This window comes from Ochlerotatus camptorhynchus, unplaced genomic scaffold (assembly GCF_037179485.1).
Source record: "Ochlerotatus camptorhynchus isolate MF236.1 unplaced genomic scaffold, CSIRO-AGI_Acam_v1.1 ptg000243l, whole genome shotgun sequence".
NCBI lineage: Eukaryota > Metazoa > Arthropoda > Insecta > Diptera > Culicidae > Ochlerotatus > Ochlerotatus camptorhynchus.
This window is the reverse complement of record NW_027040733.1, coordinates 299,407-325,991: the sequence shown is the minus strand read 5'-3', so window position 1 is coordinate 325,991 and position 26,585 is coordinate 299,407. Positions and strand designations below refer to the sequence as shown.

Here is a 26,585-nt window from a genome sequence, read left to right as displayed (position 1 = left end):
TATCAAAAAAATGAATCTGTGTATATAAATCTTTGCTTGTCCTATATCACTAATAATAAATAAGACCTAAGACGAGAGATGATTGAAATCTTTGTTAACCCTAGCTATGTACATACAGCGTGGAAATGCAATTTAAAGCTCTCGTTCAGTACCACTATCTTCAGTACAGGAAAAAAGGGTTGGCATATTTGTAGATAGAAGGAAAACGATATGACCTCTTTGGCAAACGGCTCTCTCTGATGCCGTGGTTCGCTTACGTTTGTAGGATTTCTTATCTTCTACTGTGTTATCTACTTATATCGAATAACGTTATGAGTCACTTATAACACAGTAGTAGTACTTTGATGGGTTAGTTACTGGGTTGGTGTTACTGTTTCATTTGAAAACGAAGGACTATCACTTTGGTACAAGAGAATTTGTTGAAATTGACCCTGCTATGGAGTATCCCATCCCATATGGTCTAGTGGCTAGGATATCTGGCTTTCACCCAGAAGGCCCGGGTTCGATTCCCGGTATGGGAAATTTTTTGGTTGGTTGGTGTACGGGTTAATCTAGCAAGCCATCTCGGCACCCCATGGGCGGTACGGTTTGGAGGAGTTGCTGTTGTAGTTGTTGGAAGTGGAGGTGTACCCGTGGGTGGAGGTGCTAACGGCGTAACCGGCGGCGTTGTTGCCATAGCCACCACGGTTGGGATGCAGATTGGAGATGTCGGTGTAGGTAGGATTATTTTGCTCCGCCGATTGGGATTGCTGCTGTTGCGACTGTTGTGATTGCTGTTGATGGTTAGCGGAGCTGGCATCGTGCTGACTCGTGTACAGATCGTGTGCACTGCCTGTGGCACTTGTTGCATAGGCTGACGGATGGAGCGTGTGCGGTGGCACCTGATGGGCCGTTTGCAGTGCCGTTGCATGCGACAGATTCGTCTGGTCGTGTGTCGGGATGGTGGCAACCTGTGGAATGTACGGTGCAGACGAAGACGCACTCTGCGGTGCGTAGTTCTGGTGGTAGTAAGTCGACGAGTGTGGTGGGTAAGCCGGTTGGTACGAACTACTGTGGGACCAGGCTGGACTAGCGTTCGCTTTGGACGATAGTTCCCGTTGCGTGAGGAAACACTGTAGGTGGGACATCAGACGCAATCGGAGGGGATCCTGAACGTCCATCCCTTCAATGGAGACTAGATAACGGGCAACCTCGGCAACGCACTCCCGGAACCCGATGATGTGGTAGTCCATTGCGAAACGTTGTGGATCATAGCTGGCTTCGTCTAATCCTGCAAACAAAAAAGGACAATCGAAAAGGGACCAAATTTTAATGACCGTGGCAAAGCCGTGCGTACCTTTTCTGCAATGATTGTGTCGTTTATGAGCCGGGAGTATTCTACAATAAAAATAATAACATAATAATCCTATTTAACAGGTCCCAATCTACCCATAAATATCAATTTTCGTCGTCGGCTTGCTCCCTACCTCATCGCGTGTCAATTTTAACTTTTCCACGTTCCCACGGAACGGGAACGGGAACCGAAAGGCAATACTGCGCTCATACAGGGAGTCACACTATTGTGAATGCAGTGTTTTCAGATATTGTTTAAATTTCTGACAGTTGCAACTGAATTGCCATTAAATTTCGCGAACAGAACGTATGCCGACAAATAGATGGTTCTAAAAAAAATGCAGTAGATGTTTGCAATAGTTGAGCGCTTTTTAATGCACCCATTACAACTGCTGCGCACCTTTAATTTGTGGCATTTGGTCGGACATCTTAAGCATTTATGAATGAATTTCTGAATCACGCCAAAGCTAATAATCATCTCCAAGAGCTCAGACAAATAAGTGGTTTTCTCCGCCCCAAAACAACAACGCTGAACCTTCCGGGCAAATAATTAATAAGGCTGATATAGAAGGCATCCTGACCACTGACTGAAGGTGTGGGAAGGGCGAATCAAGCGCATTTTTCGTGAGAAGCCAGTCGATTTTCGGTTGTATGGGAAACCACAAAAAAATCAAAAACGTCAAAAACCAATCAGCCAAAAAAGGGTTCCCATCATCAGCTTCGTCGAGAGAGAGAGAACACACACAAAAAATGTAAAACAGGCAGCGCCGGGTTGTTGCGTTCCATTATCGGTATTTATCCTTTCTTCCTGGAACGATTTCTGCATTACGGATCAACGGGCTAATCGTTCTCTCCCACGGTTCTGATAACGCCACTATGGACCGGTGGTAATGCGAGCTCGCAGTAGGTCCTTTTACCCGTTCCCGATAGCGAATTACCGATACACAGTATTCCCTTTGCGCCCTTACCCTCGACACTCGGGGTGGTGGGAAATATATTCCCCGATCAGTTTTTTATAATGATACCATCGCACCACCCCCTCCCACCACCATCCATCGGAGGCAGAGCGATAAGTCGTCCCCTCTCGCTCTGTTAATACATTACATATTGTTTAATACGTGTGTGAAATCATCATCAAAACATTAACTCGCGATGGTTTCCCTTCCCCCTTCGTTCCATAAATGCGGCGTGGCAACTAGAATGCGTACGCGTTCACATATTTTTGACTACCGACTACCGAGCGACGCGACGAGGAACTGTGGGAAATACAAAGAGCCAAGCATAGAGAATGTTTTGTAGAAAAGTGGGGAGGGTTGATGTCTGAATGCCAGGCTCAATTGGCCGGACTCGGTGCTGCGGCGTGTGGGAAAAGGAAGGCGATGGTGGTCACACACGTCGGCGGACGGAGCCGGTGTGTACAGAGTAATATAAAAATTGAAATAGAGAGGGGGAATATGCATGAGATATTTTGTTGTTTTTTATGTTCGTTCAATTCCTCCTCGTGTTTGTGTTAATTTACACTGCGCCGTAGAATTGTTCATACAGTTAATTTCGAGTGAAAAAAAAGTCAATTCAGGAGGTTGATCAGAGTCAAATTTGCGATTGCGCTATGCCAAATAGATAATTTGAACTGCCCTACTGAATGCTCTTAGGGAACTTAGGGAAAAGTCCACTTTCGGAAATGTTCATGACGTCACATTGTAGGTTTTAATTAAAGTTCTTCTTGTTGTCTATATACGAATTCTTTAATTAATTGTGGTAATAATCGCAAAATTATTTCTAATAAATTTTGGAATAATGTATACAATGAATGAATTCTACAAATTATGGTCAGCATACCTAGACGTTTCTAGGTTGAATGTAGTACATCCACAATACATATGTTACAACGATACAAGGTCAAATTTATTTGTTAAAAATTGCTATGTCACCATATAACAGTCGTTCACGAAATGACATGACGTATTAGAGCAAAGGTATATTTTAAACTATAACCCAGGAGACTATTAGAAAATCAAATTTGTCAATCTTCGAAAGTAATGTTAGTGATATTTAAAGTTAAAACTTGGAAAATGATTTTTTTTTTGGGATATAATGTACAGTACTCTCTCCTTTAGTCGCTCTCTTCCTAACTGTCCCATCTACTTTATAGACCACTTTTCCCATTCAAATATTTAAAAAAAAATCCGTAAAATTATAACGTTAATTCAATGATCCCTTTAAACTCGAGTTTGGAAGGGTTGACTTCATTGAAAACGGTCGAAACCCATGACCAAAACATTAGGTAGATTAAAATTTTCTCGTTTGATTTAGGACTGAGCCACAAAATAAACATTCATCTGTACCACGTCCAATTTGAAAATTTTATTTTTTATTCTCTTCAAAATAATTGCGCAGAACATTTTTGAATTTCAATTTTAATTCATGTGACTAAAATATATTCAATTTTGAATGAATTTCAATCATTTGACTTAATACTAATTATGTTCGACTCTTTGAAACTGTTTGGAAATGTTTCGTTGATTAGAATATTGTTTCAGTCCTGGTTAGAGGTGTGTGTCGATTTCAAAAAAGTTGGCGGTGGCGGCACCCATTGATTTTTTTTAATAAATTGTTCTCAAATCTCAAACAATTTGTATCTGGAGTATCAATAGATATTTTAAAAGAGAAAACTTTTTCTCTTTTATACATATCACACTGCGTATGCTTTTATTCAATTCCTTAGTAATAATAATCAACATGTGCTTTAAATTATAATACTTCAAAATAGGCTTACACAAATCTTCATAATTATTTGTTTCAAAGTTAATATTACAAGAAAAAGCAAACACGAAAACAAGCCGCGGATAGTTACCACATTTTTGGAATATTATTTTTACGAAGTAGCTGCAACTTCACAAGTGAATTGTTTTCCTCTGATCTCTATTACCTTTTTTCACCTCATGGAATCGTGAATTATTTGTTTGTTTTTTTAAACGTTAAGTAAGTTTAGTTTATTTCAGGCTAATTACAAGCTAAATGCAGAATATAACCCATTGTAAGGCGGTTTCAACTATAGTGCCACCAACAATTAATATTTGTTCTGATCACTCACAATATCCTAAAAAAATTGTTTAACTGATCGAAACTTAAGACATTTATTAACACTCCTTATTTTGTTTAGGCTCATCCATTAGACAGTGAGCATGCATAAGGGCGTAAACGCGATGATCGATTCTCTTCGTCGATTTTCTCTTTTGGTAATAACTCGCTAGAATTAAAGTTTTTAGGTGCGTTTGCTGTTGCTTTTGATAACCAATACGACCTGTTACAACTCTGCATTGAACAAATTCTAGAAAATTGTTTCGCTTATCTGTAGCCAGGCATGGAAAATCATTTACATTCATTTCGTGCATTCATTTACATTCATTTGTCTCTAACTTTTTTCATCAACAGAAATCCGTAAAGTAATGTATGAAGCTTTTGTAGGTTATATAATTAGCTACAACTTTTGTCAACGATTCAATTCTGTATCTCTTATGCATGATGAACCAGAGCAAACTGAACCCACCATCGTTTTTGAGTTAATGTATATTACACTCACCGAAAAACAATAACATGATCTGCCCGCTCTAGTTATTCATGCATAAGAGATACAGATTTGAGTTATTTACAAAAGTTGTAGTTAATTGTACAACCTACAAAAGTTTCACACATAATTTTACGGAATTCTGTTGATGAAAAAAGTTAGAGGCAAATGAATGTACGAAATGAATGCAAATGATTTTCCATGCCTGGCTGTAGCAATGCAAAGAGAAAATCGATAAAGAGAATCAAGCATCGTGTATACGCCTTTATGCATGCTCATTGTCGAATTGTTAGATGAAAATTTGAGAGCATTATTTTTGCCAAACAAACGGGCATATTTTGATTACAAAAAAAAACTTTTCTCATTTTTTCGTAATGAACGTATTTTAGTAAAATTGAAGCCAAATATAAGATCCTTATTTTTGTAATACATGAGCAGAATCTAAGATTATTTGGTTGATTATTCTCATAAATATAGCAGTTTGTAAAAGGATGTTCTTATTAGAAGTTGATCAAACTTCCGACTGATTCACTCAATAAAGCTCAAAACTATACTAGTATATCTTGAATATATGATCAATCAACAATCAAAGTTTCACGAAATTTGATACACACCCAGAAAAAATTAAACAATTGTTGTGAGACAAAAAATCTTAATGTAGACTAAGCTTTACAAAGTCATCGTCTATATGCTAATGTTCATAAAAAAGATAGCGATCACGCGACGAACAGATAACACAAATATAGGTATAGTTTACCCACATTGGACTAAATTCGACAAACTAGGAACATGTGTAACTTATCAACCCAAATATGTGTAAATGTTAGTCAAAATTGCATTAAACTAACTAATATATGGATTATATTTACCCAAATTTGGGTTAGAAAGTTACTCATATTCTTAGTTTGTCCGGTTTAGTCCAATGCGTGAGTAAGCAGGCCGCGTTGCCAACGTTCCAGTTTTTTATGGACCATCCAGACATTCAGACAATTTTTTTGTCTAGACCTAGATTTTCATTATTTGACCAGATTTTTCGAGAGTGCTCAATTCGCCTTGGTTCACAATGTAAAACAAAGGAGGCCTCAAACTATTTTAAAGCTCACGGATTTCTATTATTATTATTATTCCACGGAAAATGATTCAGGTTGATGATCAAAAACTTAAAATTAGCGGAATAAGCACACACAAGTTAAGCGAAGCTAAACGGTTCGCTAATAGTTTGTTAATTTAGCTACATCGCTACTCCGCTCAAGATCTGGTATAAGATCTACCTCGGAACCCTAGTCCTGACAAATTCAATGGATAGGATTTTTCAGTAATCAAAGGAACACATTTTAGTCCTTGTTACTTTTTATGCCTTGTTAATAATGACAAGATTCGGAGAAGTATTCACAATACCTGTCGAATTGTGAAGTTAATTTAAATCAAATTAAAAATTATAATTATAATTTCTTGATAGAAATAGATACTTTTGGATAAGCTTCACTGGGTAAATTACTCAATCCTAGCAGCACACTTGTCACTGAACAATTGTGGTTACTTGTGTGCAACTTATTCCAGTCACAATCATGTTGAAGCAACTTATTTAGATGGAAGTGTGCTGCTTGGGAAAGCCTATCTACTATAGTGCAAGATAAAAGTGGTTGTTGCTGATATTTTTCAATGAAGAGGCAAGTAGCAATGGTATTTTATAAAATCCTATGTATGCTATGTTTATTATCTGTTGTGATTCAAAGAGTTCGATGGAGGTTTTATGGTGGTTGGTTTTGAATTAGGAAGTGTGCCATGTTTACTGTTTATGTTTTTTTATGTGGTTGTGTATATCTTTTACTTTCCGAAATGTTCCAAAATTAGTTTAAGGTTGTGTTGGTTGCTTGTTCCAGTTCAAAACAATCCGTTTGTTTCCTGCCGGGAGAACCTCAATCGCGTTTGGGATAAATTATTGACTGCTTTCGAGAATGTAATTCCATTTGAATAGCTTGTTTAATCAGGGCTTAAACAAGCGTCACGTTGGTCATAGTATGTTATGATGTAAGAGACACGATAGCCTGAACAATGCATAAAGAGCAAATCGAAACATTGAACGTCGCGTGAAAGAGGAACTTAATGAAGTCCTAATTGCTTTTTCGTAGCATTTAGTTTTCGGATTTGATCGTCGGTTGCAGTGGCCTACTTACTGAGCAGAAAACGCGGTCCCAGGTCCTTTCATATTAAAAAGAATTATGGTCTAATCACTTGTTTATCGGTGCCGGGTTACAACAACTCGTGTTACGATATGATGTGATATGATGGGTTTGTTGGCCTTAGAGCGACCGTTTTTGCTTACTGAGCAGAATATAAATTCTAGATAGAGCTGGAATTAGAGCGTAACAGCCTTTGTAAACAATGATTTCTTTCGTTGATTTCTAGGAATTCAAGGCATGCTTACACAAACTAACATATCCATCGCGTAGGGGGCAGGCATGGAAAATCATTTGTTTTCATTTCGTGCATTCAATTACATTCCTCTGCCTCTAACTTTTTTCTTCAACAGCATTCCGCTAAATGATGTATAAAGCTTTTGTAGGTTTTGTTATTAACTACAACTTTTGTTAGCAAGTCAAATCCGTATCTCTTATGCATGACGAACCAGAGCGAACAAAAGCCACTGTTGTTTTTCAATGAATGTATTTTACTTTCATTGAAAAACAGTAACAAGTTCTGCCCACTCTAGTTCGTGATGCATAAGAGATACAGATTTGAGTTATGAGCAAAAGTTGTAGTTAATAAAACCTACAAAAGCTCCATACATCATTTTGTGGAATGCTGTTGATGAAAAAAGTTATAGGCAAATGAATGTAAATGATTGTATGAAATGAATGCAAATTATTTTTCAAATTTTTTCAATGGTGATGTTGATTTTCCAGGAAGAACCATGACTTTCGAGAAATCATCGAGAGAAGTCATAGTTTACAAAAGCTGTTACACCCTAATTCCAGCTTTATCTAGAATTGTCTAATCTCAGGCCATTCACATTCAACATTCTTGTTGTTTTGCCTTGATTTGTTTTCCGTCGATCTTGTTTTCCCTGCTGAGCACCAATGCTACCGACGACGCCAGGGCAGCTCCCACACCTGGACCCTACCTATCGACCCATCAACTCATGAACCGGGGACCAACGGCTTTTACTTCCCTTCCGATCAGAGATGTTATGCCTCAGAACATCCCGGCGGCGTCGACTGGGATTGAACCCAGGCCTGCTGGAGTGAAAGGTAATCACGCTTACCACTACACCACCGGCGCCACTACATTCAACATTCGTGAATCGTTTTATTTGTTATTATGACTAGATGGTAATAACAGCAACTCGATGATAAGAAAGGAGCTCGTTTGCCTAATGGAAATCGTTTTTGCTTACTGAACAGAAGACCGTGGATTCAATCCCAAGCTCCTTCGCGTTAAGACATCAATTCAGTTTAACGTTCACCAAAACGAACCCTGCTGCAAACCCAACCCTCTAGGCCAACATCCCAGTGACGTGGGTAGATCACCTTTTCGTGGTACATCACGGGATGTAAGATCTACCACCCATTCCTAGTCCTGACTACTTCAAACTAGGGGAACAGGATTTTTCATTAATCAAAGGAACACATCTTAGTCCTTGTTACTTTTTATGTCTTGTTGATAGTGACAAGACTCGGCCTTGTCTACCGAGGATGATCTTGAAACAAGGGAAAAAAATGAGTTAGTTGTCTTCATCTATGTGATTCCTAATTTTCTATTCGTTGTTCCGTAGTTTGAAGTGGTTAAGACTAGGGTTCTGATGCATGGTCACTATCGGTGTCATTCTTTAATTTTGTTGCTAAGGAATTCAATTTTGACTGACAAAGGGGCGCGCCTTTGGAGGGTGTTTCAACATTCTGAAGGGTATAAATAACAGGAGATTTCAATTAGAGTCGGATCCTTGTGATAAATGCAAGAATGACAACTGTTAAAAAATCGAATACTTCATCATTTCTCAATATTGATGGAGTAATACGACATGCGCTAAACTAAGGACACGGGAAAAAAGATACTACAATAGATAAAATTACTGGTCGCAGTGGTGCTAGGTCCCGAACAGAGAAAAAAAAAACATCCCAGTGATTCCTCGTGGAAGTGCAGAGTTGTTCTCGACTCATATCATAGCGAGTGTCATGTCAACACATTTCTACCCATTCCTTTCTTCACCTGCGTTCGGGTATTGCCTAGTTTCAGATCACCAGTTTTTACACATTGAGGATGATTGCTAGTCCCAAGCAACGTCTATTTGTGCTCTGTGTAATTGCAGCTGATCTGGCAATAATAGAGTAGCAACCATGGGTGGTTAATTATGCTCATGAATCGCTAATCCGCTAACCTAGGAGAATTCAATATAAACTGAACGAAATCTCTTAACATACACAATTTTTCGACAATGAATGAAATTCTGGCTACAAATAATCATGTTAACTTTAAATCCAATGATAATGATGACGATGATTATGGTGATGATGATAATGGTCCCATCTCTTACATCCAGACAAATCCAGATTTTTTATTCTAAAACAGCCAGTTTTTTTTTCTAAAAATCACGTGGCAACTTAGGCGACAGGTAGTAAAACGAAACGTCAAAAGTGATATCTCGAGGTGTGTATATGAAGTGCACCACACAAGGTAGAAGTATTGCCAATATAATATATTCAATAATAATTTGATGGGTCATCAATACAGGGCTGCTCCACATTGAAATTGTTGTAACCGGTGGAATATTGCGAGTCAAATTACAAAATTTCCTGACCAAAGTTGACGGGAAACAGAAAACGCCGTCTGCACTTGAAAAAATAAAATCGGTCGACGTGGATTATCATAGACCGGTGGCGCGCCAATAAAAGTGTGCCGACTGCGGCGCAAACCTCTAGTCATGGTAGATCAAGTTGACCATTCGATCTGAACTCCAAGATGATTTGGAGAACCTATATCATTTGAAATCGATCATGAAAGATGCGCATCGACTCAAGGAAACTGTTTGGACACATTTCGTTGCTAAGGACAATATCCCAATCATGGAGATCCTGACCAGGGCTGAAAAAATCACTGAAATTCATCAAAGTTCACTATGGATGAAAAATTCATTTCATAGTGAATGCTGGTGATTTTTTCATGATTTTTTCAACTCTGATCCTGACACATCTTTTTAATCGATGTTAATATTTTGGAAATCGACCTTAAGTGATACGCATATAATCCACAACCCTGAAACTAGCGGATCGCATGGTCTGCATTCCAGGATGATTTGGAGAACTTAGATCAAATTAAAGTAATGTACAAACCGCCTATTTTCTCATAATTATTTAGCCTTGGTATCGCTTTTGCGGTATTCATTATCCAGTTTGAGTATGATATAATTCAAACTAATGATCATATCTAACACTAAAGACTGTCCACGTTGAAATTGCATCACACATAAACAGCTGTAACATTTCAGCCGTGATACCAAATAACTTGAATATTTCAGTAAAGATTCTTTAATCAATTTTTTTGGAATGTTTTTTTTTTCAGATAAATCTAATAAAATTAACAAGTAGGACACAATCAAGTAAGAACGAACATAACGATAACTTAGTAACATTAATAGCATCATCAAAAGCAGGGCAGATCCAATCAAGCTTTTCTACAGGATCAAATTTTACAGAGCCCGATAGAAACTCTTATCCCAATAATCCAATCCTTCCAAACAGTCCGGAGAGCGAGGAGCGTGTCGAACTTTTTTTTCTCCAACTGGTGCTACCGTTATTGGCAAAGTCGCATTTTATTTTTGCCTTGCCTTGAAGAGTTTCGAAAAGAAGACGCAAAAAAAAACAACTTCAAAATGAACAACGCGGAGCGGTAAGTAGCAAAACAAACTTTTATTCCGTTGACAAGGGTCCGTGTCCTGCCTTCCTTCGTTCTTCCCACTCACTCTCGTATCCAGCGCCAGGGAAGAAAAGGTCGCACACACCCATACACCCGTACAGGATAACCGTGGGAAAAAGGATACCGGATGTATTAAGTTCCTTTTCCCATCATAATGGTATATATATAGGTGACCCGATAAACATCGCCACCATGTACCTACAGCGGATAGTTGGACGATGACGAGATGAAGTGAATAGAAGGAATATGAGGAAGAACGGAACAACCCTCATGCTCTTCTGCAGAACAGGCAGAGGACCAGGAGTCGCGTATCCAACACCGTATGGCTCCTTCGGTATTGACTTCGTTAATTAGGTTTCCAGTAAGTAAGAAGATGGTAGAAAGCAAAAGTCCTTGACTTACGAACATGACACATGAGTACGTGTTCCGGTCAAGCAACAGATGGTCCATGGTATAGGTAAGTAGGTACTCATCTTTTAAGATTTCATCTTGTCACAACTTCCTTGTTAAATAGGATTTTTTTTTTTCGCCCGGTTGAAACTAAATCACATATTCATTGCGGGGATTCGAACCTACCTCGTGAGTGCAGTTGCTTCAGGTGATCGACGGTCAGCTGTAGGATTTCGGCCTTTTCCAGCTTGGCCGAACCCTGCTTTTCGTAGGCACTTGGGACCAGCCGTTTCAGTTCCGACAGCGACGAGTTGATCCGATCTCGGCGCTTCTTTTCGATGACTCCGCGACGTCGCTTCCGACTCAGCAGTTGACAGCTGTCCGATTCGCCAGGTGAGGTGCTACGGGTGGTGGCGTGGGAACGAGAAGAAAAGAGCAAATTAGTTGGTGTTTGCTGCCGGGTGATGGAGAGGAACATGCCATGCATGCATGTGTAACATAATATATTACTTTTTTTATTTCCATGTCGTTACACACCCCACCGTGTCCGTCGAATCGGCAATGCGGTTGAGTAAGTTCTGAGTTTCGGTTCCCACGCTTATTTGATAAGCGAGTTTGATGGGGGGAAAGTTGTTACAAGAAAATTCACTGGGTGGGGGGGGGGTTAGATCGTACAGAGGGGAGTCCACAGCAAGGTGCGAGACAATTTTATTCGATTAAGTTTTCCTATCACGCTGCTACGGAATGGACGAGGAATTCAATTTCGATTGGACTTTGATGAAAGTGAGCTCTTTGAAGTTAGCGAAGATGAGTTTGGTGACAGGATATATGACATCAAGGTACTGAGAAAGCTTGCAAAATGGCGCTTCTTTGTTCTGAGAGTTACGATAAGATAAATGAGCTCCAATATCTGATTTCATAATCTTTCTTAATCTTTTTCTCGCTTTCTTTATCTTCTGAACCGTTTGGTATAGCAATTTATCATGGAATTGCGTTCAATCAATATGGACAATGACTATGTACGCTATGTTTGATGAAATTGGAAATTAGACTACATTTTTCAGTTACCGTGTGTTCAGGAACGTCAAATTCATCGTCAAACAGTTGATTGTTGTTGTTGATTTATTTCTCAAACAGTGCGCTTTAAAATTAACATTCAAAGTGTTTTTATGTTACTTCATACGCGAAGTTTGCGTTATCAGAGTTGGTTAGAAATACTAACATGAAGCTTTTTTTTTTTTTTTTTTTAACTCTTTATTTGTTCCAAATTCAAAATAAATTACATTTCATTTTAACCTAGGTGCTCCAGTTACTGCAGTAACGTACCAGCCTTAATTGTTATGATATATATCTAAGTGTTTTTACATTGTTCATGTCTTGGCAATTCAGTATTTTAAACAGGTTTTTTAACCTGCATGTCAGTATAACAATTGATATCTTAAAACTAAAAACTAAAACTAAATCTTATCTAAGTATAAAGGGAATTAATCGTTACAATTGAGGATTGCAACGATTTTTGCCTGAAATTATTCATTATTTTGTTGGACATTTGTGCTAAAGTCTCAACATTCGAAATTCTATGTACTTCGGTTGTACTGTACCAGGGAGGCAACTTCAAAATCATTTTCAGAATTTTGTTCTGAATCCTTTGAAGTGCTTTTTTCCTGGTAGTGCAGCAACTAGACCATATTGGTACAGCGTAAAGCATGGCCGGTCTAAAAACTTGTTTAAATATTAGAAGTTTATTCGTCAGGCAAAGTTTGGATTTCCTGTTTATAAGAGGATACAAACATTTTATATATTTGTTACATTTGGCTTGAATGCCCTCAATGTGATCTTTAAAAGTTAATTTTTGGTCAAGTATTAATCCAAGATATTTCACTTGGTTTGACCAGGAAATTGGAACTCCGTTCATAGTGACTATGTGACTACTACTAGGTTTCAAAAACGAAGCTCTAGGCTTATGTGGAAATATTATAAGTTGAGTTTTGGAAGCGTTGGGAGAAATCTTCCATTTTTGTAAATAAGAAGAGAAAATATCTAAACTTTTCTGCAGTCTGCTGCAAATAACACGAAGACTTCTTCCTTTAGCGGAAATGCCTGTGTCATCAGCGAATAAAGATTTGTGGCAACCCTGAGGCAAATCAGGGAGGTCCGAAGTGAAAATGTTATACAATATAGGCCCAAGAATGCTACCCTGAGGAACTCCTGCCCTAACAGGTAGTCGATTAGATTTGGAATTTTGATAATTTACTTGAAGAGTTCTGTCAGTTAAATAATTTTGAACTAATTTCATAATATAAAGTGGAAAATTAAACTTTTTCAATTTAGCAATCAAACCTTCATGCCAAACACTGTCGAATGCTTTTTCTATGTCTAGAAGAGCAACTCCAGTTGAGTGGCCTTCAGATTTGTTTGAACGAATTAAATTGGTAACTCTTAAGAGTTGATGAGTAGTTGAATGCCCATGGCGAAATCCAAACTGCTCATCTGCAAAAATTGAGTTCGTATTGATGTGAAGCATCATTCTATTCAAAATTATCTTTTCAAAAAGTTTACTTATTGAAGAAAGCAAACTTATTGGACGGTAGCTAGAAGCTTCAGCTGGATTTTTATCCGGCTTCAAAATTGGAACAACTTTTGCATTTTTCCATTTATCAGGAAAGTATGCCAAATGGAAACATCTGTTAAATAATTTTACCAAGAAAGACAAGGTACTCTCTGGGAGTTTTTTGATGAGGATATAGAAAATTCCATCATCACCTGGAGCTTTCATATTTTGAAAATTTTTAGTTATAGACCTTACTTCGTCCAAATCAGTCCCCCAGGAATCATCAAAAATATTTTCCCGAGAGAAAATATTCAGAAAATCCCGAGCAACCTGATTCTCAATAGGACTAGTAAGACCCAAACTGAAATTATGGGAACTCTCGAATTGCTTAGCAAGTTTCTGAGCTTTTTCCAAATTTGTGATCAAAATTTTACCACCTTCTTTAAGCGCTGGAATAGGCTTTTGAGGTTTTTTCAAAATTTTTGTGAGTTTCCAAAAGGGTTTGGAACTCGGGTCTAATTTAGAAATATTATTTTCAAAAGTTTTGTTCCTCAGGGCAGAGAATCGCTTTTTAATTTGTTTTTGCAAATCCCGCCAGATAACTTTCATGGCAGGATCGCGTGTTCTTTGATATTGTCTCCTACGGACATTTTTAAGACGGATCAAGAGCTGAAGATCATCGTCTATTATAATTGAATCGAATTTAACCTCGCATTTTGGTACTGAGGCAGCTCTTGCTTCAACTATAGAAGTAGTCAGAGATTCAAGAGCATAATTAATTTCATCTTTGGTTTGCAAAGGAATGTTTGGATCGAAGTTATATTCCATAAATGTTCGATACTGCTCCCAATCAGCTCTATGGTAATTGAAAGTAGAGCTGTTGGGATTACAAATTATTTCTTGGGATATTTCAAAAGTTACTGGAAGGTGATCAGAACCGAAGTCAGCATGGGTAACCAATTGGCTACAAAGTTGACATGAATCAGTTAAGACCAAATCAATAGTGGAGGGATTTCTTGCAGAAGAAAAGCATGTTGGGCTGTTTGGATATTGAATAGTGTAATAACCTGCAGAACAATCATCAAACAGAATATTACCATTGGAATTGCTTTGAGCATTATTCCATGAGCGGTGTTTTGCATTAAAATCACCAATAATGAAGAATTTAGACCTATGACGGGTAAGTTTCTGGAGGTCACCCTTGAGAAAATTCTTTTGCTGGCCTACGCATTGGAATGGCAAATAGGCAGCTATAAACGTAAGTTGTCCAAATTTTGTTTCAACAGAAACCCCCAAAGTTTCAAAAACTTTGGTTTCAAATGAAGAAAGAATTTTATGCTTGATTCGTCTATGAATAATGATGGCAACGCCACCACAGGGTCCATCAAGACGATCATTTCTATAAATCAAGTAGTTTGCGTCCTTCTTAACCTTATGGGCAGGTTTAAGGAACGTTTCAGTTATAACGGCAATATGCACGTTATGAACTCTTAAAAAGTTAAATAGCTCGTCTTCATTATCTTTAAGAGATCGAGCATTCCAATTTACAATATTTAATGCTTTAAAATCCATTACTGAATTTTAAAGTCATGACAATATTATTTGCAAATTTTACTCCAGTTTGAATAGCATCAAACATGGAGTTAGATTTAAGCATATCAGAAATCATGTCAATTAATGAATTCTGTAAAAATTCCATTTTGGGGGCAGTAATGCTTCCTAAGTCAAAATTGTCAAAATTTCCATTAGAACGTTGGTTAGTATTTTGATTTCTACCCGCTGCAATAGCAGCATAGGTAGCTCCATTAACTCGCTGAACATTGTTAGCAGCGAGGGGAGTAGGTACAGATGAAACATTTGAAGCAGGGGAAATATTTGTACCTACGGGTACGAATGTAGAATTTGTTCCTCGCTGACCGTTGTTAACAGCAGAGGAATTTGTACCTGGTCGGAAACGTGGAGCGTTTCCTACCTGACGGTTAGAACGAGATTGTAGGATCGCTTTGCGAGTCTTACATTCCCAAAAATTGGATTTGTGGTTTTCACCACAATTTGAACATTTAAATTTCTTAGGATCTTCCTTCACAGGACAGTCGTCCTTTGCGTGAGAGGAATCACCACAATTCATGCATTTAGCTGGCATGTAGCAATTTTTAGTTCCGTGACCCCATCCCTGGCACTTACGGCACTGGGTGAGGTTTTGGAAATTTCCTCCAGTCTTCCTGAAGTGTTCCCACTTCACTCGGACATGGAGCATAAGGCTAGCTTTTTTTAAGGCCTTAAGGTTGTTTAGTTCACTAGACTTGAAGTGAACTAAATAAAAATCATTAGAAATCCCGTTGCGCGAATCGCCAGGACGGGATTTCATTTTCATTTTGATTACTTGGAGTGGCACAACTCCAAGTAATTTTGCCAGTTCATCTTTGATCTGATCCAGGGATTCACCACTGGGCAGTCCTTTCATGACAACCTTGAACACACGTTCAGTTTTGGTGTCGGAAGTAAAAAATTTGTGCTTCTTCTCAGTAAGATACTTGAGAAGACATTTAAATCCGTCCAAGGTTTCAGCCAATACACGGCATTCACCCCGACGTCCAATTTGTAGTGAAAACTTAACTTTCACGAAATTCAAAAGTTCCATGCGAAGAGCATGGAAATCGGTAGTGGTTATCACAATAGGGGGAATCTTTTCCTTCTTGGCATTAAGCCGGGAAAGTTTACTAGAATTTTTCTTGGATGATGGATCATTCTCATCATCCGTGAGCAAATCAAATTGATTACTCAAATTAATTTCATCAGAAGGGGGGTCAAGAGTTTGCCCCTTTCTTTTGCGTTTAGGCGCCATGGCGGCAGTAAATTTTTATCCAAATCGACTTCCAAGCAGATTACTATAAGAATCTGAAGGATCGAAGAGGAATTTTCCAAATCGATATCCAAGAAGGATTACCTCGGGTAGGGTCCAAACAAGGATCGAAGAGGAATAAGAGTTGAACAAGGTAGAAAATTTTTACAGGTTGAGCACTGAAAAGTGCTGTTAAAATTTGTTGTAGCTTTAGGTAGTAGTAACACTTCCTTCAGCAAAAAGCAAATAGATCCGCACGGCAAGAGAGCACGATGCGGACTGTTAACATGAAGCTTTAGTGTGATAATTTATTAGCTAGAGAATGATCTTTAGAAGAGGGTAGGTGGATAGTTCCGTTAGAGTACGGCAGTATGAAAATTGAATAGAAGTTTAAAATGAGCGAAGGGCCATTAATGCGACAGTTTTTGAAGTTAGACGCACATCTTTTGCCTAACCCGTACGATGTACGCGGAGGCTTGAAGTATGTCTTCAAGTCTACAGGCAAAAGATGTGCGTCCTCCTTCTGCTCATAACTGACTGCGGCTGTGGAATAGTTCTAGCGACGTTTCATCACTACCTAAAGCCCCATGTTTGCGAGAGCCTGTAGACTTGAAGACATACTTCAAGTCTCCGCGTACATCGTACGGGTTAGGCAAAAGATGTGCGTCTAACTTCAAAAACTGTCGCATTAATGGCCCTTCGCTCATTTTCAACTTCTATTCAATTTTCATACTGCCGTACTCTAACGGAACTATCCACCTACCCTCTTCTAAAGATCATTCTCTAGCTAATAAATTATCACACTAAAGCTTCATGCTAGCATTTCCAACTAACTCTTTAAAATTAAGTTTTCATATAAATAAGATCATCTTATAAAGAGGTGCTGTCTCTGCATGTTTAAAAATACGTTTGCTCATGATTTGTTCTAAACAAAAGAGCACTTTTATTCTTATTTTGTTATCAAATTGTACGGCATTCTTCAAGAGTATCTATTGCAAAAGATGGTTCACCATAATTCACTTCGACATTTTTAAATGCAAAACTGTACATTCACGAAACTTAATCTAAACGAGTAGTTGACAAATACAGTTTCTGAAGGGCTAAGAAAATTTGTCCAACATTTCAATCGGTTGAAGATTTTGTCGTGTACGCGAGTTTCAAGACTTTTATGGGTTGTTCTGTGGAATCTAATTTAGTGGCTGGGTATTGATTTAAAATAATCGCAGGACGAAAAACCACACATGTAAACACCACCTATCCGGATCTTCCGAAAGGCTAGTTTATGGTCGTCCAAGGTTCAGATCGAGTTCAGAATCTTCAACATACACATTTACCATAAGCCCTATTGATTAATAAAAAAAAATACAGCGCTTTAAGTTCTGCCACGTGAACTGTCCACTTCCACGGAAGTTCAGGATCTTTTGGTAGGCCAGTTAGTAGCCATCCATGTTTTAGATTCTGTTTTCAGTCCTAAATTCTCAGATTTACCACGAGCCCTATTGATTTAAAGAAAACCACAGCTTTTTAAATTCTGATTCGTGAAGTGGTCACCACTTTCAGGAGTATGCGTTCCATATAAAGTATAGTGGAAATGAAACGACACTCGAAATTCGAAAAATTGCTATAACTGTTTTGTTTTTGTACGAATAAGACCTGTTAAATGCTATCTAACATGAAGCTTTAGTCGATGAAGAGAATCGATCACAACGCAGATAGGACCATTTGAAATGTTCATCGAGAATTTATTAGCTAGATAATGGTCTTAGAAGAGGGTAGGTAGATAGCTCCGTTAGAATACGGCAGTATGAAAATTGAATAGATGTTGAAAATGAGCGACAGTACAAAGTCAAACGCACACTTCTTTGCCTAATCCGTACGATGTACACGGAGATTTGAAGTATGCCCTCAAATCTACAGGCAAAAAGTGTGCGCCCGCCTTTGCTCATATACTGTCTGCGGCTGTGCAATAGTTCTAGCGACGTTTAATAACTAACCCCACGTTGCCGAAAGCATTTCCAGTCGATGGTGTGCATAAGGGCGCATACGCGATGATCGATTCTCTTGATCGATTTTCTCTTGGCATTGTTACAGCTAAGCAAAACAATTTTCTAGAATTTGTTCAATGCAGAGTTGTAACAGGTTGTATTGGCTATCAAAAGCAACAGCAAATGTACTGAGAAACCTTAATTCAAGCGAGTTATTAACAAAAGAGGAAATCAACGAAGAGAATGTCACTGTCGAATTCTTCTTTACTCAACTATTGTGTTGATCCTCTCGTCATGACCAACTTGGTCATCCCAGAGAGAAAGTAGTAGCACCGGTTGGAAACTAACGATTTTAAATTGGCTCACTACTTGACTAGCCTATTGGTCCCAAGTAAATCGATTAACGTACCCCATTCTAGTCGAAATTCTAGTACTACACTATGTTTGTTTTGATTCGCTATGAAAGTTTGACAGATAAAATGAGGGGTTCGTGGATTTTCCTATGCCTCGAGGGGTACATCGATTAGCTTGGGACCGAAAAGAGTACCAGAGCTGAGCCAAAAAGTTGCGCACGTTTCTTCGGGACCTTCTGGTCTTAGAGTTAGCTCTATGGTAGTAGGGTGGTTTTTGCGTGCTGTACCATCATCAGCATTGTTGACGGCTACTCCCTCCTTGAGTTGTTATTAAGTGGCAACGTGGGGCTTTAGGTAGTGATGAAACGTTTAGTTTGACTATTAGTTTGACAGACGTTGCTACTAGAGACCGAGAACATCTCTGCATCTCCACCTCTATCATGGGGAAGGAATGTGTGTTATTAGACTGATGCAAAATTTGAAATTTTCGCTCCACAGTGCTCAAACGGCTTAAAATCAGGTCCTGATTAGCCTCCCAAAATTTAAACTCATTTGGTAAGAAACTGACTTGGCACAAATCATTCGAAGTTTATATGGAAATTACTATGGGAAAACCAAACTTTTTGTTCATTGTCTTCTACCCATTTTCCATATTGCTTTTTCGAAAATTTCTATAACTATTCTTACGGGAAATTTTCTAAGCTACAACTTTGCCGGATATCGTTTTTCAGCTAAATGTGAAACTAAATAGTTATTAATTGTTTAAGAGATTGATACTCTTATGGCATGATCAAGCAGCTGTTCTGTTAGCAACACTGTATTCTGCAGTGTGACATAGTAGCCATGATATTTGTGCTCTATTCTTCTCACCAAGAACACCAATGTTGCCTGCTGAACAGTTGAATGAGCATAATCATAAGACATCAGTGACTTGAATAATTAATAACTTTTGTTCCGTACATTTGTTTGAAAAGTGGTGTTCAACAAAGTTGTAGCTGAGAAAATTTTCTACAATCTCTATCATTTTTAAAAGCACAGTGATGTGGTGAATCGATAGATAAATATAAACAAAAACATAAGTTTTCCCATAGTAATTCCCATATAAACTTGAAATGGTTAGTGCCAAGTCAGTTTCTTACTAAAGTAGTTCAAATTTTGGGAGGCTAAGCAGGACCCAATTTGGAACCGTTTGAGCACTGTGGAGCGAAAATTTCAAATATTGCATCAGTCTAGTGTGTTATGGTTGCAGATCAGAATTCATTATGGTAAGTGATGTGTCGTTTGTTGGCACCGCAACACTAACTACTCTATACAACGAATGAACATGGAATTGAACCCATGATCTTGTGCTCAGTAAGCATAAGCGGTCACTACTAGGCCACCGAGCCCTTTATACCACAGTTGCTGTAATTACCGTTCAATCCAGGTGGTAACGACAACGAATGTCACGCGAAAAGACACTTCAAATCGACTAAACAAGAACTGGTTTGCGTTTGACAGAATAATTGTTAGATTTTGGCCTCACTCTTGTCACGTCTTGTCAGTCTTGTGTTGACAGTATGTTTCTTTAATATCTTGTCCATTTTTGCTTTGAAGTCATGAATAATTTTTCATCGTCTTCATCGCTTTTTCTTTGTTTTGTAAAAATCAATCTTCTCAAATTGGTCGACCTAACAATTACTACATTGTCCGATGAACGTAAGGACGTAAAGAGTGAAAAAAATAGTTCTGCCGGCTTTAGTCAATCAAAAAGCACCAACTACGGAGTGTACGGTTAAATGAGCTTAAGCTTACGTTCATGATTTAGAAAAAGTGAAAGCGTTAACTTACTACCTTCAAGTAAACAATATCAGAAAATCACGTTTTGTTGCTAAAGCATTAATGGTATAATTGTATTCCAAGTTTCTATCAAATCGTGAGTAAATGATTTATATTTACGAGCTAAGTAAACTTCTACAGCATGTCAACTTGTTGAATGCATCCTTAAATACATTTTAAATTTTCAAAAATAAATTTGAAAAACATCCAATTTGTTAAGTAAAAAAAGTACTGAGCACTGAATTTTGAATGCAGTTTTTAATCAAATAAATTCCATGCATGTTTTCATAGTAGCTATAGAAGAGTTAAATTTTGAGAACAAACAAATATTTGGGTGACTATTTTACGATCTGAATGATTTAATAAACCATTATTCCTTCATGTCTCTTTGTCCTAATTTAACGATAGTATACTATAATTCTTTAGTTACACATGCGTGACGAATTTTTGTAGTACATTTCAAGCAAAACTTCCTCGTGCTCGCGTTATATGACTTGGATAAATTTGGCACCAGTCGATAGCTAACTCAATATTGTGTAAACGGAAAGATGTCGAAACAAGAGAACGTTCGCTCATTTGTAGTCTTATTTCTGTACCTGGGACAATAGTAAATTCTTTTTTTGTAATACGTATAGGAAAGACCAGTATATCATATTATAGAATTTCATTTCATCTTCCAACTAAGCGAAACATCAGCTCGCAATTCAAAAAGAACGCAAAACTGAACCGCCGAAAAGGTTCTGGAGTTTTGGCGATTCAAAAGTTTGGCCACCTGGCAGTCCTGATCAGGCATGGAAAATCATTTGCATTCATTTCGTGCATTCATTTACATTCATTTGCCTCTAACTTTTTCTTCAACATCATTCCGCAAAATGATGTACAAAGCTTTTGTAGGTTTTGTTATTAGCTATAACTTTTGTCAACAAATCAAATCCGTATCTCTTATGCATGATGAACCAGAGAGAACAGAAGCCACTACTGTTTTTCAGTGAATGTATTTTACATTCACTGAAAAACAGTAACAAGTTATGCCCACTCTAATTCATGGTGCATAAGAGATACAGATTTGAGCTATTAGCAAAAGTTGTAGCGTATAACAAAAACTACAAAAGCTCCATACATCATTTTGTGGAATGCTGTTGATGAAAAAAGTTAGAGGCAAATGAATGTAAATGAATGCACGAAATGAATGCAAATGATTGTTCATGTCTGGTCCTGATATCAATTCGTTGGATTATTTTGTGTGTGGCATCCACGAACGAGATACCAATAGATCTTCTGCCTGGTCAGGTTAGGTCGCCCATGGAAAGAGAACGCAAAAATTGATCTTGCGGAAATTTTCCGAAGTTTGGCCGCCTACCAATCCCGATGTCAATCCGTTTTGAGTATGTTGTTTGAGGCATCTTCGATCGGGATACCGGGATCGGGAGGTCTTCCTGTCAGCACGGCTAGGCCAAAATCAATAGGTCGAAACATGGTAAAATGGACTTACAGCAGTTTCCGGAAGCGTCTGACAACAGTCATCGAAAAAGAAGGTGAGTTTGTCAATCAAAATCATTTAAATATATCGTGTTATTTGAACAAAATAAAAAAAAAAACATTACGCATTTGACTGACTAGCGTAAAACATGTCATTTACTGCAAAAATTCATATCGCATCCTGTATTTCACGTATAATACAAATGATGATCGATTTACGCCAGGTTTTAAGCATTCTCAATTTTCCTGTGAATTATTTAAGGTGATACGATCCAGAAGTTTGGGTTCTGGTGTCACTTCGCATTTTCCAGCGGTCATTTATTTGCTACTGGAAAAAATATAGTGATGCAAATTTAATGCCTGAGAGTTCAATAATGGCCTATATTATCTCTCAAGAAAACTCGAAGTGGCAATGCAAATGCCTATGATTTGTGGACGCTGGACGATACCTGTAATAGATTGTACGAAAACAGCGCTACAGATCCAAGGACGAGAGGTTTAATCGGCAAAATTTTGTAGATCGAATGAACCCTCTAAGGGTGACTAAAAGCCAAAAGGTACAATCAGTTTACTGATCTGGTTTGATCACGAATTACGTAAAACAAGAGGGTTTTGAATTCAATGCTTTGCGACAAGTAATTTGTGAATGGACGAAAAGTCGAGAACATTGCTCAAGGGCACGTTATAAATTATAATTCCAGTTTTATTCATGTCTTTCCTTATTTAAATCATGAACAGTTTCTTATCCTGAAAGCATGTCTTCAACACAGGAATTTTATCTCTCTAACTGTTTCAAGTTTTTGTCACTGTATCGGTTAATGCTTGCATGAGTCTTTGGAACATTTAGGTTATTTGAAATGAAAAGTATCGATGTATATAGAAATGCTGGATGTATGCCAAACTATTTTAAGTTCAATACAAATTATTAATCGACACATTTTTCTATTAATTTGAGGCAACATTAAACTGCTGGGAATTGCAGAAAAATATGGTTCTGGGAATCGGAAAACATTTTACGACCTGATTTGAAAAAAAAAGATTACAACAGCTGAAATATCACTTATCATAATCATATATAAATAAATAAAATTTTAGGAAACTATAAGGTTGCAATCCACACATAAAATCAATTAAATTTTTCCAATCAATTTGAATTAATTAATTGTTACATCTTTATTTTGTTTGAGAACACCCACATCACATCAGTTCTACTTAAACTCAAACCCATCCCAAGAATAAATTGAAATAATGTTCTTAGCTCTAAAATTTCGACCGGATCAACATAGAAAAAAAAAAACAATCAACACTCACTGTTCCTTGGACGACTCCTCCGAGTACAGGTCATCGTCGGACAACGACTCCGACAGCGTCCGTTTCGTTCCCTTGGAGGACGGCGGTGTCCACGTGTTGTGCTGACTGTTGGGGGTGGAGCTGGCAACCGGCACGACGCCGCCACTGACGCCCCCACCTCCGCCTCCACTGACTGTCGAGTAGCCCCAGTGCAGGGGAGTGCTGTGATGGTGGTGATGATGATGATCCATTTCTACAACGGTTTAGCACTTGTCGCGAAATCAGAAAAAAAAGCGTAGTTATCACTTTCACTTTCCACAATACTCGTGTTCAACTTTTTGGCTAAATGCTCTTCGTTAGGAATCAGGTGTTTTGCAAAAATTTCCGGTGGCCAATAGGCCCGCGGAACCGTTGACCTCTAGTGTGGGCACACGCGCTCGCTCACTTGGCGGGCGGCTTCCGTCTTTCTTCTCGTTATGTTTTGTGTGTTTTCCGGTTTTTGCGCGACCGTAAGGCCTACACGTGACTTGTCATGTGTACAAACGACGTCCGACTGATTTAATGACGTATGCCGAACGCATGCAATGCATGTGCCATCCCCACTCCCGGCGGTTAATGTTTATGATTTTTATCACTCTTCTTGGTTCTGCCGCGTTGTTCTGTTGTTGTGTTATATTCTACACCCAAGTAGGCCGGGAGAGGGAGAGGATGAATGCGAGTTTTATGTTTATGTGTGCTCTCGACGGGTGAGAAGAAGGGCGCGCCAACAGCGGGTGATCGCTGCAGGATATGCGAGAGAGCTGGCTCGAAATGAACACTCCAGCTTTCGTTCGCTCGATTTGGGTGGTGGGGGAGAGCCCGAATCCGTACGAGCATTCATCGCGCTACCCCCACTCTCTCGCATAGAAATGAACAAAGCCTTCATTCCCGCCGTGGTAAGTATGTAGTGGAGAGCAAACATTCGCGCTGAGCTGAGAGAGCCACACGCATGCACGTGTGCTCATGAAGCACGGAAGCGTGGCCGGCTCGTGACTGAAACGGGAAGCATCGCCCACTTTTTCCATCTCTTTTCAACCAATCTCGAAATGAGATGCAGTCCGGTGGGTGGTTGGTGGTTTTCGAGAGTGAAAATAACGCTGACTGACTGACTGACTTTCGCCAAACGCCAGGCACGGTTCATGTTGACGTTGTTGTTATGCCTTGCCTGCCCGCAAACAAATCATGATGGCTGCATGTAGGGCACTTGTTGGATGCACAATTGGGTGTTCGCGCGTTTTGGTCACGTGTGGAGCCGTTGGCTGGTGGATCATCATCGTGCACATCCAGAAGAAGTGTGTGGCTCACCGGCCGACCGGCGGCGTGTGGCTGAATGTTTGCGCAATGTGGGTCACGTGTATGTTTTGAGCGCGAAAATGGAACAAGTGAATTTGGTTTCTGTGACCTTGGACAGGTTTTTGTTGATTGTGCCATTATTTGTATCATATCATTATTATGAAGTGTTTCAAATTATGTCGTACTAAGCGCAAGTTTGAGGAGTAATACAGAAACTTACTCAAAACAAGCTGAAACAATTTTGAATACAGTGTTTTCCCGATTTTCTCAGCCCCTTCTCAAATTTTAGGCTGACGAAAACGGAAAACTGATAAAATCGGGAAAAAATGTCCCATTATTTTTTTGATCAAAATTATTACAGAATAATGAAATTCTTATAGGATAAGGGGTGCTATGGGATAATACGACCATTAGCGCTTATTTACGTGTTGTTGTTGTATATGTATTAACTTTCAAAGCAGAGAAAAGGGGGGGGGGGTCAAAAATCCAGACCTGTATCGAAGTTGGCACGGGTTGGTATCCACTAGTTGCTTAGTGCAGCTCCACTTAAACCAATTCCTTACTCTCTCCTCTGCCTGGATCCCCCCGGGACCACGGTGAAGCGACTACTTCGAGGGGGCCGTGCTCATGCACTTCTCATACTCTCAGTGTTAGTTGACGTTGCTAGATCATTGCTCATCTCTCCATTCCAAGTGTCTTCCTCCGGACACATTTCATCGACGAAATTCTCTACGTTGAGGACAGGCATCTCCATTCGCACTGTCTCGTACCTTGGACAGTCAAAGACCACATGCTCCGGCGTTTCATCCACGTTGACACACTGCGGACAGAGGGGTGACGCTGCGTGTCAGAACCGATGCAGGTATTTCCCGAGGCAGCCGTGGCCAGACAGGAACCGTTATCCACCGTGTTCCACTCCTATTTCCACTTTGCCAAAGACTCCGCTTTCATCACTTCCCGCACTCTACCGGCTTCTCTCCGACTGTAGTACTCGCTGTTCTCCACCGGGTGATGCCGATTGGGATCATTCCAGCGATAGCGCATACTGCTTCCGATGAGATGGTTATGTATGCACTCACGACTCGCATGGCCATGAGCCGAAACGTACTACTCAGTTTCCTTTGGGTCTGCTGCGTTTCCAGTGCTGCAAACCAGGCTGGACCTCCATTCTAGCTATTGTGTTGATGGCCTTCGAAGCATTTTCACAGACATATTCGACGTGGCTGGTGAAGTCTAACCGGGTTCGATCATTACTTCCAGGTATTTCAACACGCACTTCAAGGCAAAGCGTGCGTTGGACCAAGGATGGACCCATGTCTGTCTCGTAGACCAGAATCAAGTTCTGGAAGTAGCTCCTCAGAATCCTGCACAGGACCCTTATTCTATGCAACGCTTTGGCAATGGCTTTCCAGCTGCGCTGTTGACCGCATTCTTGACGTCGATCGTTATCACGGTGCAATGTCGATCTCCTCTTCGCTTGGGTTTGGACGTCTTCATGAATTTCTCGACCGTTGTCCGAATTGCATCCACCGTTGATCCCCCTTTCCGGAATCCAAACTGCCTACCTCCGACAATCCAAAACAAAAGCCCTATGGCTGATTAGGTTGCAGTGTTGTCCCTTTCAATTGACGATGTTGTTTATCTCCGTTGAATTCGAGAATTTGGGATGACGAAATCTCTTGAAAATTGAAAGTCAATCAAAACATGTAGGTACAATTCAATAAAATATGTA

The 26,585-nt window shown here is 39.1% G+C and overlaps 1 protein-coding gene and 1 non-coding gene across 2 annotated transcripts; one reads left to right on the top strand and one right to left on the bottom strand.

Moving 5' to 3' along the window:
- Positions 1 to 443: 443 nt before the first annotated feature.
- Positions 444 to 23,798, bottom strand: Hey (Hairy/E(spl)-related with YRPW motif). Its single transcript, XM_065225996.1, has 3 exons — positions 23,543 to 23,798; positions 11,390 to 11,604; positions 444 to 1,270 (listed from the first exon to the last, which is right to left on the bottom strand). Exons 1-3 carry the CDS (start codon positions 23,770 to 23,772, stop codon positions 552 to 554), a joined length of 1,164 nt encoding a protein of 387 aa, XP_065082068.1. The 5' UTR covers positions 23,773 to 23,798; the 3' UTR covers positions 444 to 551.
- On the top strand, positions 450 to 521 carry TRNAE-UUC (transfer RNA glutamic acid (anticodon UUC)). The gene has a single exon. It is a non-coding gene; the product is annotated as a tRNA-Glu (tRNA).
- Positions 23,799 to 26,585: the final 2,787 nt, after the last annotated feature.

Coding starts and splice junctions, on each gene's coding strand:
- Hey (XM_065225996.1), bottom strand. CDS start 23,772: ATGGATCATCATCATCACCACCATCACAGCACTCCCCTGCACTGGGGC. Junction 11,605..23,542: donor GAGGAGTCGTCCAAGGAACA/GTGAGTGTTGAT, acceptor CACCACCCGTAG/CACCTCACCTGGCGAATCGG. Junction 1,271..11,389: donor GAAGCAACTGCACTCACGAG/GTAGGTTCGAAT, acceptor TTTTGTTTGCAG/GATTAGACGAAGCCAGCTAT.